This window comes from Rhipicephalus microplus, chromosome 4 (assembly GCF_043290135.1).
Source record: "Rhipicephalus microplus isolate Deutch F79 chromosome 4, USDA_Rmic, whole genome shotgun sequence".
NCBI lineage: Eukaryota > Metazoa > Arthropoda > Arachnida > Ixodida > Ixodidae > Rhipicephalus > Rhipicephalus microplus.
The window spans coordinates 79,412,152-79,426,759 of record NC_134703.1 but is presented as its reverse complement, the minus strand read 5'-3'; the positions used below and the strand labels follow the sequence as shown (position 1 = coordinate 79,426,759).

General features: G+C 45.0%; 1 protein-coding gene across 8 annotated transcripts in view; it reads right to left on the bottom strand.

Moving 5' to 3' along the window:
* Atpalpha (sodium/potassium-transporting ATPase subunit alpha) overlaps positions 1-14,608 on the bottom strand; it is a 159,459-nt gene that overhangs the window by 11,928 nt on the left and 132,923 nt on the right. For 6 of the 8 annotated variants that reach the window (XR_012894926.1, XM_037423158.2, XM_075892994.1 and 3 more), the window contains exons 12-15: positions 12,455-12,809; positions 10,663-10,764; positions 9,982-10,136; positions 369-463 (exon numbers count right to left, since the gene is read on the bottom strand). Coding sequence is in view for 7 of the 8 variants with exons in the window: in XM_037423158.2 (XP_037279055.1) it covers positions 369-463; positions 9,982-10,136; positions 10,663-10,764; positions 12,455-12,809 (707 nt within the window). In the remaining variant the exon portion in view is untranslated. Of the gene's footprint in view, positions 1-368; positions 464-3,264; positions 3,360-9,981; positions 10,137-10,662; positions 10,765-12,454; positions 12,810-14,608 lie in introns of all 8 variants that reach the window. The other 2 variants (XM_075892995.1, XM_075892996.1) reach the window with 1 other exon arrangement.

Sequence of the window (14,608 nt, the reverse complement as noted above, 5' to 3'; positions counted from 1 at the left end):
TCTCATGCTAATGAAAAATAAAGATTAATCTTTCACTGAAATCACTAATTAATAAACATTTAGTTTTTGAAACAGTGTTACTGGCCAAATGCTATTCACATACTTGGAGCAGCAGAGTTTTACAACCACTATGAAAGTCACACAGCTGAAAGATTACATGTATCTATAGTGCAAGAAAATTTCCAGTTGTGCTACAACAGCAGATAAAAAAATTATTGGTGCCCATGCAATGAAAGGATTCAGTACTCACATGGCTCCTTACGAGCACGTGCATCTTTGTGCGAGGTTTCATTTTTTAGGAAATAATAAGCAGGTTTCAACAAAGCCAAATGACTAAACAGATGAGCAATGATCACATAAAACCCCACCTTTCATTCACAAGTTTGTCCTTGACTGGGTCACGGGGCTGACGCTTCATAATGTCACTTTCTGCCATCTCATATGCAAGGGAAATAGCAGGAACCTAAAGAAAATGTGTTGGGAAGGAGGAAAATAAAAATAATGGTAGGGGGGCCATATTGCGTGACGAGAAATACAGTGGCTTACATGTTTGGGCCGATAACACCCCATTTTCGTAAATGATAGTGCCTACCATTGCTGTAATCTTCAAAAGAGAGTAGCGGCCTGTTTTGCACAATATGGTGTGCATTATCTTATCTGGCTCCTGAAGCTGCTAGTACACAAACATTGCTTTTAAAAGACTCATCAGCAAGCTCAGACAACTGGCTCAGTTATCGATTTTGGAATGCCAGTCTATATACTAGACTAGCTGAACATTGCTTTTTATGAGAGTAATGTTTCTAGACGCACTGGTTTACTGACTGCACTAAAAGGACACAATGCATCAAATGCCCCATTGTGAAGACTGCATCTGTGACCTTCCTTTAAGGGATGTCAGATGATGTAGTTAACCCAAGATAATGTGCCCATTAATCATTGGTCCAAACACGAAACACACTGTACCGCAATGAAAAACAAGAACATAAAGTGGGAGTAACAAACCAAAAGAATCAAGAAAAGTGTGCTACTTCTGGAACTAGCTGCCATGCAGTTGTGTAGCACAAAGCCGTGCAACAACAAACAACTTTAGACGCCACCAGTGCAAGTGTGCGTAGGGTCACAAACAAAATTAAGGAGCAGCACTCCAATAGGCAAGAAAATCAACGAAAACATGCAGAGTTAGAGCATCCTTAGACACTCTTGTCTTAGAGCTGCACCTTGCTTGAAGAATCTTGTTTGTATGGCAACTTGCAAACACTGTCATCATTAAACATGAAATATGATTCAGGCCTTACACAGGCCAGTACAATTTTGAAATTTGGGCATCTGTAACAAAGTTATTACAACAGCTGCCCGGGGTCAACATAAGGGCATTTTTACTGAAACCAGTATGTTATCAATAAAACACATAAAGATGCCTCAAATCCACTCACAAGTTAGCACGTTGACAGCCATCAAATTATTTTAAGCAATTAGCTAATGAAGTACTCACCCTTGGTGTCATTGAATCAATGACATTTAGATAGCAGAATATCAAGCTCCTTGAATGATGTTTCTAGGTGTCTTAGCTAGTAATCAGAATTAGTCAATCAGCAGGTAGCCTATAATTTGTCAAGCCAATTATTAATCGCAGAAGCTTTGCGAATTCGCCCATAAGTAAAGAATGCTATGTGGAACCACTCCAGCTGGCCAAGCTTGGTGCATCCAAAACACTTTGCAATCCAGTCAAAGTGAGATGGGGCTCCGAGTTCAGCAACAATAATGTCATTCTAAATGCCATACTAAGCCCCCCAACACTGGCGATGATATCAGCAGGAAGCAGCGCCCATCCTGTTGTTGAATTCTTATCGGCCGGTGATGATGGCAATGGGTAGAAATGAAAGAATGAACTGAGCAAAAGTACTACCGGCCAAAATGAAAAGTCATAACAGAAGTACCCCTCCTCCCTCCCCACCCCCACACCAGGAAAAAAAGGCTTGCGAGGAGATGGAGAATTGAAGTGATCAGCACTCGTTAAACAAGAGATTTTGCTGGAGCCAACACTTTCATGAACTAAAAACAAGTTTGCTTGTGCAAGAGTGACCCAGCATTGTGTCTTATACAACCAGTGTTGATCAGAACAGAATAAACCAGATAATTTTCTAGATTCGAAGCACTGCTAGCATTCATTTCAAGAGAGGGTTCCTGTGAAACCGTTACAAAACTTTCTTTGTCCCACATACTACATGCTGAACAACCAAACAAGCGTCCTTTAATTATAGTCTACCAGACATCAAGTGTGCTAAAGAGGTATGAACAAAATAGCAAGGCCATACATACAAGGCATGGAGAAATCCATGGCCATTGTTTCGAAGGCCAGAACCAAGGATAAGGCAAGGAAACGAAACAAGGTGATAGAATATGTTGCAACCCAAGAAACAACCAATGACGAATCCGCCCAATACAACGTAAACCAAAGAAACAAACAAAGCTTGAAACAAAACCAAACTAACAACTACGCACACAATAAGATAAGCTCATGATGCGAAGAAAAAAAATTAAAGGGAGCTATGTGGAACAGCGGGCAAGGAACATAACCGAAAAAATTTGATTGCAAGTAGCAACAACAAAAAAAATCCAAAGACCACAATAGTCATGCTTTTACCTTCAGGTACCCATCTTTGCTTGCTGTTCGATGGATGTGGACGGAGGCCTTGTGGAACGTCTTGACCAAAACATCAAAGGAATTGGGGAGAGAACCAGGGCAAAGAAGACTAGCAAGAAGTGCAACTGCCTTGATGATAAGCAAAATGCAGGTCTGTTTACAAGACTTGACAAGTTGGCACTACGCAAAGGTACATTACTCTGTAAACACATTACTTCCACTTAATGCTTCAATACTGTGATATAGCGAAGAGTTAGTATTTCATAATAGGACAAGTTTTACTTGACACTGAATGCTTTTGGTGTCCGATTGGTGCACATGCACTACAAGAATACTCCTTTAAGTGAGGACTGCTCACATTTAGAAGTCTTAAGAAATCAGGCTGCAATAACCTGTGCAAAACATTCCATCTACAACGAGAAAAAAGAAAAAAGACTTTGCCCATGGTTCTCTCCCAGAAACCAAACAAGGTAACTACAAAATAACTTAATCCAACAGCAAGTCCCGGTAAAAGAAAAGCAAGAGAACCGAGAAAGGGTTTCGAAATGAACAGCAGTGCAGGAAAAAGAACTCTCAAAAGTGCCAGTCGGGCCTTCTGCGCTGGGATGTGGGAATGTTACCTCTCGTTCACTAGTTTATCGTGGGCAGGATCACGCGGTCTTCGTTTCATTATGTCAGATTCGGATTTCTCATAAGCCAGCGAAATGGCAGGAACCTAAGATAGGAAATAGAAAGGCCGTACACAAGTTGACATCTCTTCACCCACAATAAAGCAAGCAGCACAGATGCGTACAAGAAACCCACCACAACGTACACCGAGTAGTGAGAAACACCACGTAATAAAAGCGGCAAATGAGGGCTCCTGTAACTGGCTTAGACCCAACAACTTGAAAAATCTTGAATTTCTCGCATTATAGCATCTGTTACATTCAACGACTTTCTTCTGCAGACACCAAAGTCAATAATTTCCTGCCTTCTGCATGCGAGTAGAGAACCATTGTATTTATTGATTCACTGTTTCTACACTGAGGCAACGAGATGTTGTGGGATTCGATTCAGTTTCATCTGTGTTTTAGTTAAATATTTTTGCATATTACATTATAACTATACAACGGTTAGGAACGAAGCCTATTTCCAATCATCCCCCTTTGTTTTTTGCAAGAGCAGAAATCGAGGAAGTGAAAATTGTGAGGCGTTGACCACCACAGTACACTTTCTAGCTTGAAAACGATTCGGCTGCTATTAGAATATAATTGGCACATGGGAATTTGAGTGCGGATAAGCCAACGTCTACATTGAAGGAGCAATCTGCATTAGTACCGCAGTTAATGTAATTTTATAATTTTATAATGCAACATGTTTTATACTGAAAACGTCTTCTGACATTTAGACTTACTCTTTTGAAGCCTGTCTCCACTGTTGATTTTCATTTATTCGATAAAATGGTGTGCTAGATTATTCCTAGCTTTGCATTGTTTCTACAGTTTGAAGTTAGTACAAACATATGCCGAGTATGTGAATATGTTATGGTATGTTGCTTTAAGTCATTTACATATGATACCTTAAAACTATTTTTGATATAGCTGTAAATAAACGCAGATTTCTTATCTTAGACCCTGTTTAATTTTGGAACAATGGCTAAGCATTTGTACTTAAGCAGTCTTTGCATCGTAAACGTGCGATCATCTGAATCCCTCAAGAGATTTTAAAGAGTACAATTATCCAACCTTTTATTTTTTCCCCCCCGCAGTTGTACTACCGACAAGAATTGTCACCGTTTCAAGTTATAGACACGACTTGAAAAATATGCACACAGTGCTTTCTAGCCGCAAATACATTAGCAAAAGCTGCATCTTCGTTAGAAAATTTCTATTGTAAGAGCACAGCCTGCCAACACTCATTTTGCACATGCTTACTTTGTGCAGACACACATGCACAACCAAACACGCATTAAAAAAAAAACACAATATTGACGACGACAATATTTAGGTTTATGAAAGCGCACGGCAGCTGCACAGATGTTGTGACCAAAATTGTGCTCCAAGAATGACAAATGCCACCAGAAGTAAACACACACAGCCATGGTTGACACAATTACATAAGGCACTTGCAAAACACCATGCTCATTCCGTTCTTCCTTGAAACATGTTAATGTCTCAGTGAAAAACAATCCCAATCAAGATTGTAAACCTACTGTAGCCAATTTAAGCTAAGGGGGGGCGCGGCAAGTAAAGTGCCGATTTTGGTCAAAATATGCGATTTTCTGATTTATTTTTTTTCGTAATCTTCAGACCTTCAACTTCCTTGTTCTAAAATATTACAGCGAAAAGTGCGCTACAAATCCCGCAAATAGTGTTTTTGCCGAGGCTAGTCGCCGAAAAGTGCGAAAAAAAAGCCCCTGAAACGGTGTTGTTCACGCCGCACAAACGCGCCAAGTTGTTGACCGTGGGCCGCCATTTTGGTAGCTTTGGAAAGAGGAGAGAGCCGGCTTCCCGATGGTCGCGGTCTCGTATTTCGCCGAGTGAAAATAAAAGCGCGAGGAGCAAGTAAAAAAACGAAAACGAAGAACGGCAATTGGCTGCGCGGGTCACGTGGTAGCAGGCGCGACCTCTTACTGGTCAAAGCTGCGCCGCGCACCTTGGCAACCTTGGAAGCGCGAGCGCATCTGCGGCCGCCGTGTCGAGAATCATCCGGCGTGCGCTTCGTTTTTTGCCAGTTTGCTGTTTTTGTGATAGTTCGCGTGCTTTTTTTACCAAGCTTTGTTTACATCGGTGGTCTCTTCTGAGTGCTTGCTCATACTGCGGTGCTATGTTGTCGCAAAAAAAGTTCCGGAGCGTCCACAAGTACGGCAAGCGTCGGAAAGCTTGGAACAAAGGGCAGACGACTGCGGCTGCCGTCCCAGTCGCAGTTCCGGACGGAGCATGCTCTTCAAGCGTCACGGAGCCTCTACTCAGACCCTTCGCTGATTGTTGTGAGGCCGAGAGTGTGGAAGGTGCCACATCGTCGTATGTCAGACCGCCGGATGCCGTCGACCGTGATGGACGCTCTCGCGAACCCGATTGCGGTGGCACCGCGTCGGCAGCCGTTGCAACTCCGGGCGTGCGCGCGTCGAACATTCTATCGCGAGTTTCGGCCCAGATTCCGAGCAGTGAAGAAATCGCGCAGCGGGCGCAGACAAGGCGGGATGTTTTGGATGCCGTAGCATCGAAGTCCGCTTCAAAGCGGAAGCTCGAGCTTCTGAACGAAGGCTGCGACGAAAATGACGGCGGTAAGGACTCCACATTCTTCATTGTAAATAAGAAGATGCTGAACGGTCTGCTTTCGTCAGTAAAGTGCAACAAGTGCGACGAAGGGTCGATACGCCTCGAGACTACGCACTGCCTTGGACTCGCGGCGAGGATGGAACTTTTTTGTGACAATTGTGGCATAGTGAACAGTGCGTGGTCGTCCCCGAGGTGCTCCGGGCAACAAAAAACGAACCCCTTTGAGGTAAACGTGCGTGCTTTGAGGGCTGTGCAGTCAGTTGGCAGAAAACAATCTGCCATAAATGACAATTTTTCTGCGATGGACATTTCGCATCGAGCACTGCACCACAAGTCCTACCAGAGACTGCAAAGGAAGTACAGCCACCCTGCCACCACATCAGCTGCCACCCGCATTGAAGCAGAAAGTGCACAGAAGGTGCATGACATTTACAAGGACCTAGGAGGAGTGCCAGGCAACATTGACGTCATTTACGACGGCACGTGGATGACGAGGGGGCACAGAAGTCATATTGGCGTGGGCTGTGTAATCGAGCTGTACACAGGCTTGGTCTTGGACCACTGTGTCCTGTCCAACTACTGCCAAGGCTGTGCTGTTGGCCCCAAGCCTGGTGACGACAACTATGAGGAGTGGCTTGAGAAACACAAGCCACAGTGCCAAAAGAACACCGATGCTAATGCAGGCCAAATGGAAGTAGAAGCAGCGAGGATCATGTTTGAAAGATCGTTTACCAAGTACAAGCTTCGATACATCAATGTGCTCTGCGACGGTGACAGCCGTACGTACCTTGCCCTCACGCAAGACAAGGTGTATGGCTACATGTTGATTAAGAAACAGGAGTGTGTGAACCATGTGAAAAAAAGAATGGGCACTTCCTTGCGCAACCTTCTTGATGAGCACAAATCCAAAGGCCGAGGACTGAGCATGGGTGGCAAAGGCCGGCTGACGCAGGGCCTTATAAAGAAGTTGACGAATTATTATGGCTGGGCCATTAAGAGCCACCCCAACGATGTTCCTGGCATGGAGAGGGCCATCATGGCCACTTATTACCATGTAACATCCACAGACCAGGATCCACACCACGACCTGTGCCCAAGTGGGACTGACTCCTGGTGCCCGCACAATCAGGCATTGGCCAAGGGAGAGCCGCTGCCGCCTCACAAACGTAAACTGCCCCCTCACGTGCGAGTGGCACTGCTGCCAATCTACAAGCGCCTCTCGACCAAAGAGCTCCTTGAAAGGTGTGCGCAGGGAAAAACCCAGAACGCTGTGGAGAGTATGAACAGCCTGATTTGGTCACTCCAGTCCAAGAGCCAGTTCGCCTCCCTTCGAAGTGTGGATAGTGCAGTTGCAGATGCAGTCTGCCGTTTCAATGGTGGCTGCAAGAGTGCGCTGCAAGAGATCACTGCTCAACTGGGCTTCAATCCAGGAGACTGCTCTTTGCGGCGAGCAGCCGAAAAGGATGCCAAAAGGGTAAAGAGGGCTCAAAAGGCGCATTGTTCCACGACAAAGAAGCGCAAAACTGGGTTGCGCTCTACAGAGGCCAAGGCCACAGCATCCCAGGATTACTGCCCAGGAGGATTCTGAGTGTTTTAGGCATGTTGTGAACTTCCAAACAAGAGTGAACTTTCAAAGTCAGTTTTCTCAACTCTTGATTTTCGCCTATGTGCCTTCGCTAGAACATCTGTCATTTTCTAACAAAGACTGATAGAGTCGTTCCGTTTTTTGCACTAGGCTCAGGAGGCCTTTAGCAGTGCAATAAAGCTTTATCTCTCTTCTTACTCATCATTTAAAATTTTTAGAACACATTTTATAATTACTGCGATGTGTGCGCAAAACAACATCCATGTTTTGGAAATTTTATTTATGGTTACAAGAACTAGAAAAATCAACTAATAGCTTCTTTGCACAAGTTGATGCTTTGGGAACATAATAATATGAAAAAATAATTTCATTTAGCAATAATTATCTCTTTAAGTGTGAAGAGCATTAATTAGTATAATTATGCTTGTAACTCAAAAAGTACAAGAGGTATTTGAAAACGGTTTTCATATTTGGAATCCTCACAATCATCCACATACACACACCAAATTTCATCACAAACAGTACATTAATAAAAAAATTAGTTTTACTTGCCACGTCCCCCCCTAATGCAACTAGCCTAGTCAACAGTTTTATACCTAGATCACAGAGGGCCATTTCGAAGGCTGTAGTACCGTATTTACTCGATTCTACCGCGCCCTCGATTGTAACGCGCACCGGATTTCCACCGCGAAAAAAAAAAAAAAAAAACCAAAACGTAAGACATCGATTGCAACGCGCACCCATTTTTCTCGCTGGCCCGCACGATCACACCACTCGGAAAAACGACTCCTTTCGGGAGCGTCTTCCATTTAAATATGAGGTACGGGCGAAGCTTGTGCCCATCTGACGTGTAACAGAGCATTGCCGTCACTGTAGTTTTACCGTGGACCGATGTCAGCACGCGAACTTGCTTCACCCCGTTCTTCTCGACGGTTGTGGTGCCAGGCATGTCGAAGTAAAAAGGCGTCTGACCAGCATTCCCGATTTGCCCAAGCAGGTAGCCGTTGTTGCGCCGCAAGTTTAGGACGAACCTCTGAAAACTGTGAAGCTTTTTATCGTACTCCACTGCAAAACTTTTCGCATATGCATGTTCCCCTTCGGAGGGAAAAGCCTTTCCTCTTCATAAAGTTAGTTAGCCAGCACCTGCTCGCTTTAAACTGGCTCCGCATTAGACCTTTTTCTAAGACTAATTGCATAGCCCGCACTTGGAGCAGTTCTGTCTTCACGGGCCACTGTGCCGCTCGCTGCTCAAGCACATACTCGCCGAGCAGCTCTTTAATTTGCGGAAACCGACCCTGCTGTAGTCCACTGAAGCCTTTGCGTGAAGCTTTGCTGTCGGCAATCTTCTGCTTTTGTTTCCGCCGGTCCCGCACGCACGTTTCGGGAACTCCGAACGACTGCGATGCGGCCCGATTTCCGTTCTTTCTGCACACGCGATGACTTTTCTTTTAAAAGCGGCATCGTGGTGCACTCGAGTTTTTGGAGTCGGCCCTTCCACGCCGTCGATGCTAATGCACTACTAGATGACGAACTCCTCAGCACACGTACGAAGTGCCGCACATGGGAAACACATAGGCAGAAATGGCCGGCGCGCCATGCCGACGCACGTAGGGGGCGGCCATTTTGGATTTGCCGATGGCAATAGATTGACCGTAATTTTTTTGTTCGTACTCGATTCTAATGCGCATGCGACTTATGAACTCGCTTAACCGGAAAAAAGGTGCGCGTTAGATTCGAGTAATTACGGTATATGTACCATCACAACAGAAAACAGTTTTAAAATTGGGCAGCTCAACCTATCCTGAGCCTTATGGAACTGAATCAAATATTAGACACCTAAACAAAGGGGCACCTCTTGACTACTTCAAACATGTAGCATTATAAAGGAGAAGCACAGCCTATACTACGGCAGGGCAATGGAACTATTGATTGGATACTACAGCTGTTATAGCGCTGCTAGCAGAGGTCAAAATTTCCGTTGAAGGTTTACATCTCAGTGTTGCACCATGGGTAATTAGGAGAGCAGTGATAAAGGGCTCGAGAAATCTCAATCGTCTGACGTTAATATTTGCGAGAAACTCAATCCACTGCAATTGCCAACACTGATGAAAACCAAATATGCGCACATGTGCAACCTGTAATTTATTAGAGGATATTTTTTTTTTAACTGCTTCTGTACTGAATCAAATATTTCACTAAATATTTGCACAGTGATTAGTCTTCACCATTTCCCCATGCTTCACGACAGAAAAATCCAGACAGCTAGAAGTGGCAGTTCATCTTCCACTTTATCAGCATTCAATATAGAATGCACCTTGAGTAACAAGCCACAAAAACCCGAGTTTATCGCCAATTCATCGCAGTTCATCGCAGCGAGTTCATCGATTTAGAGAGCCTCCTTTGCTACCCTGAAACAGGGCTTGAAAGGAACATGCAGCCGAAATTTCACTTTCTACGCACGAGACGACGACGCAGATGCACTGACTTACCATGTCAGTTCCCAAATCAATGCACAGGATGGTAACGGTTCCCAAAGGCAAGGGCACATCAGCCAAGATGAACAACAGGAAAGGACTGATTTCAGGAATATTACTGGTCAGGGTGTATGCAATGGACTTCTTCAGGTTGTCAAAGATCAGACGACCTGCGGGGACAGAAAGCAGGAAGGAAGAGTTGAAAATCTGGCCACAAAGCTGGACCTTTGTAAACAGAGAAAAAAAAAAAGATGGCACTCTTTTGTGAGCGAAACTCTTATCTCGATATGTGTTTGAAAATGTGCCGTATTCATATACAGTAGATTCTCGTTAAACAAAATCTGAATGGACGAGAAAAATGTGTTCCATTTAACAGGAGCTCTGTTTAATGCGGGATGAACAGGGGTGCAGAATACAAGTATGAATCCAATTGTACAAGAGGCAGTTGCTCTGTTTATGCAGCAGTTCTGTTTAAGAAACCTCCCTTCATGGAGAGTCTGTACATGCTGGGAGGCGGTGAATTACAAGGATAGCTACTACAAAATTATCAGGATTAACGCAAAAATGTACTATCTGCCTGTCGAGACATTCCAGGAACACAGAACATTAACTGCGAGTGTCAAAACAAAATATTACAGCATTTCACATAACCACTCGAAGAGAACAGAGCTAATTGAAGTAGCAGGAACTACCCACCTTCTTCAACACCGGTGACAATGGAGGCAAAGTTGTCGTCCAAAAGAATCATGTCGGCTGCCTGCTTACTCACGTCGCTCCCAGCAATACCCATGGCGACACCTGAAAACATAAGAAGCGAGACCTCAATGAGCCTTGCTCAACACAGCATTTTTGTAATAATTTGGGGGTGGCCGAGTCAGAGAAGTCAAGGGGCAAGTGACAGTGATATTTAAACACAATGAGGCAACAAAGCAAAAACCAAGGAAGTGAAAAACTATGTAGAACCTCTGGTCTGATGTTTGAAGTGGTAATTTGGTTCCTTTAATGTCCAATAATTTCAATTCTGCACCTAGCATGGCATTTTACAGTAACAATTTGAAAGATAGTAGAACATTCCTACTAGTATAAGCCCTGAGAAATCATCACAATCACGAATATGCAGTTACATTATATGCATCGTTACGTGCACATAAGTCGAAGTACATGCATATGAGGAAGCAGGGTACTTGCTATAAGAATCGGTAAGAACCGGTTTTTACATGTCCTTATGTTACAAGCCATGCAACACTTGAGTGCATTAGTACGGCAGCTATCTATAAGCTCTTGGTGGCGACAGTTCGAAATATTTGAAGTGCTTAGTACAAGTTCAGCATAATAACACTACTTTATTTGAACCGGTTCATTATGCATGCACAGTTTTGGTCTTGCCGCTTACCATTATTATTGAAGATTTTTTTTTCTCAGTTAATGGTCCCTCTAGCAGTGAAAGTACTTAGGTTTTGTGGCATTCTAGTTACCAAGTCGAGTAGTGTAGACCTCCCAGTCAACACTAGTCTGTCAGACCATTCATCAGTTTCAGCGACGCAATACCCTTCCATTAAATTGCCTTCCATAAATTTGATGTTGGCAAAAGGCACATTTAGTTCCATTTTAGTGCTACTGCCAGGATTGGAGATACAGTCGACTCCCATTAAAACAAAGTTCACGGGAACCACGAAGAACTGAATGAAATTAACTTTCAATTAAACAAAATACACGAAAAATTAACTTTTATTGCTTCAAACCCGACACTTCTCCAAGAAAATAGTTTGTCATCTCCTTTTGCCGAACTTGGCAGCGGCTAGCAAGTTTTCGAAGCACTACTCATGTCGAAGTGCTTCTTCAGCATTATCTTCTACAACAAAACATAAAAACAGCAGCGCAAAAGCAAGATCCGAGCAACTTCGGTAGTCCAGCAAGGTAGTCCTCGGTGGCAGTTTGTTTCTATGTCATCATCTACTAACCTAACATCTGCAAAATTTTTCTATTCGATAATAGACTGCAAGTGTGGACGTTGCTGTCCACGACGATGAATTTTCCAAAAAAGGACATCACTAGGAACAGCCTGAAAACTACCATTGTCGAGTTCAGCTGTTTAGGCCTAACGCCGTACTTTTGTACGACGTCTTGCTTGGTGGTGCCTCCCTGGTCAAGTTCTTTCAAGACTTTAGACTTTGATCGCCAGGTCAAGCGTTTGGTAGGGGTCGCGAGTTGCTATTATCAAATGTCACCACCACAACACTCAAAATTAACTGTGGAAACATGCGTGAAATCAACCCACAGTGCGTTGGCAGGCTAGTTGGTTTTTTTATCATGCTATGTTTGAACCACACATGCCACGTACCCAAGCAAGCAGATTTTTATGAAAGTGTGCCGTCCGACTTCGGTTGCTCTCTAGCTATGTCACAACGCTACACTTTACACTCGCTACACTCAAACAGCACGCCAAAGCATGCATTGTGCACAATCATGCATAATACAAATGACTTGCCAATATCAGCCTTCTTGAGGGCAGGTGAGTCGTTGACGCCATCTCCAGTCACGGCCACAATGGCTCCCAGGCGTTGGCAGCCCTCTACAATGATGAGCTTCTGCTGTGGCGAGGTTCGGGCGAAGACTATTTCGGTGTGGTGGCGCAGAATGTCGTCCAACTGTTCAGGGCTGATGTCTCTCAGTTCCGAGCCATGGATCACGGCCGCTTTGGCGTCCCGTGGGTTCACTTCTTCCACGGGCACGTTCAGTCGCTGTGCAATGTCCTCCACGGTTTCGTTACCCTCGGAAATGATTCCAACAGCCTTGGCGATGGCTTTGGCAGTGATCGGGTGGTCACCAGTCACCATGATAACCTATGGAGCAGAGAGAGAGGAACGTTTACGGCATATTGGTATCACAAGTTAGTTCTCCGGAATACTGCAAGGTAGCATAATTGAGAGAGGAAAATTTAATTCCCTTTTGACTTCATGCAGATGGTTGTCGATTTCCCTTCACAGTTAGACATACAGTGCAGTTGATAACTACCGTATTTACTCGCATAATCGGTGCACTCGCATAATAGGCGCACCCCTAGTTTGGTCGCGGAAAATTCGATTTTTTTAAATTCCGCGCATAATAGGCGCACCCCGAACTTGGCCGTGATCAGAAACGATTCTACCCCCCAGCGGTACAGTTGGAACGCGGTCCCCGTACCCTGAATAAAAAAAGAAGGCAAATCGACGAGCAAATAAAAAAAATTTGAAGTGCAACAACCTAACCAACGTGTTTGTCGAAATAAAACTTGAAAAAAAAAAAAAAGCGTCCATGAGCGAAAAAAAAAACTGCTGTTCCATCAATTACTGATACCCCCCAAATCGCCGCGCTTTTTGGAGGTCACGTGTACAACGCCGGGGGCTCGATCCCCATCACCACCATCAGAGAAAAAGAAAGAAACGCCATTTTGCAAGCGGTGTGCGTATGTTGTGGTCGTGTATTGAACTTTGGTTCCACCATGGGGAAGTACGCGAGCTACACGGCTGGGTTTAAACTGAAGGCAGTGCAGTACGCGCTGGAGCACGGCAACCGGGCTGCAAGCAGGCATTTCGGCGTTGGAGAAACCAGTATTCGGTACTGGAGGGACCAAGAAGAAAAACTTAAGGCGACGAAGAAGACACCACGCGCTTTTCGCGGTGCCAAGACCAGCAGGTATCCGAACGTCGAAGAGCAACTGGTCCGGCATATACGGGAGCTACGACAAGACGGCTGTGCTGTGTCGTTGGATATTGTGCAGACTGAGGCGCGCAGAATAGCCCGAGCGCAGGGCATCGAAGCAAAAGAGTTCAAAGCCAGCTCCGGAGGACAAAGTGGTGGACTTGCACAGTTTCGTTATAAAGCTCCGACAGCAGAAAGACTTCATTTTGTCCCAGATCGGCAACGCTGATCAGACCCCCCTTTGCTTTGATATGCCGTGGAACATGACAGTGGAGGAGAAAGGCGCATGGAGCGTCACCGTCAGAACGTCTGGCGCTGATAAACAACGATGCACCGTAATGCTGGCGGTGACAGCGGATGGGCGTAAGCTACCGCCTTACGTTATTTTTAAACGCAAGACGCTCCCAAAGGCAAAATTCTCTCAAGGCATCTATGTCAGAGTCCAGGAAAAAGGCTAGATGAGCGCGGAACTCATGGTGGATTGGGTGAAAACAGTCTGGGGTCGGCGGCCGGGTGGTCTGTTGTTGCCGTCCATGCTTGTCCTGGACAGTTTTCGTGGGCACCTAGTAGACCGCGTACGAGATGAGCTAAAGGAGCTGCGCACAGATCTGGCAGTGATTCCGGGCGGCCTCACATCGATACTGCAGCCTTTGGACGTGTCCTTGAATCAACCTTTCAAGGACAATGTTCGAAGGCTGTACACCACCTGGATGGCTTGAGGACAACATCAGCTGACTCCAGGTAGTAAGATTAAGAGGCCACCTGTGGAAATGCTGTGCGCTTGGGTCGTGGAAGCGTGGCAGGCGATCTCCGACGAAGTCGTCAGGAAAAGCTTCAAGAAGACGGGTATCTCGAACGCACTGGATGCGAGTGAGGATGACATGTTGTGGGGTGTGGATGATTCGGACACCGAAAACGAATCCCCGCTCGGCGAGGATGAATGTGTGATCTCCGACTCGGA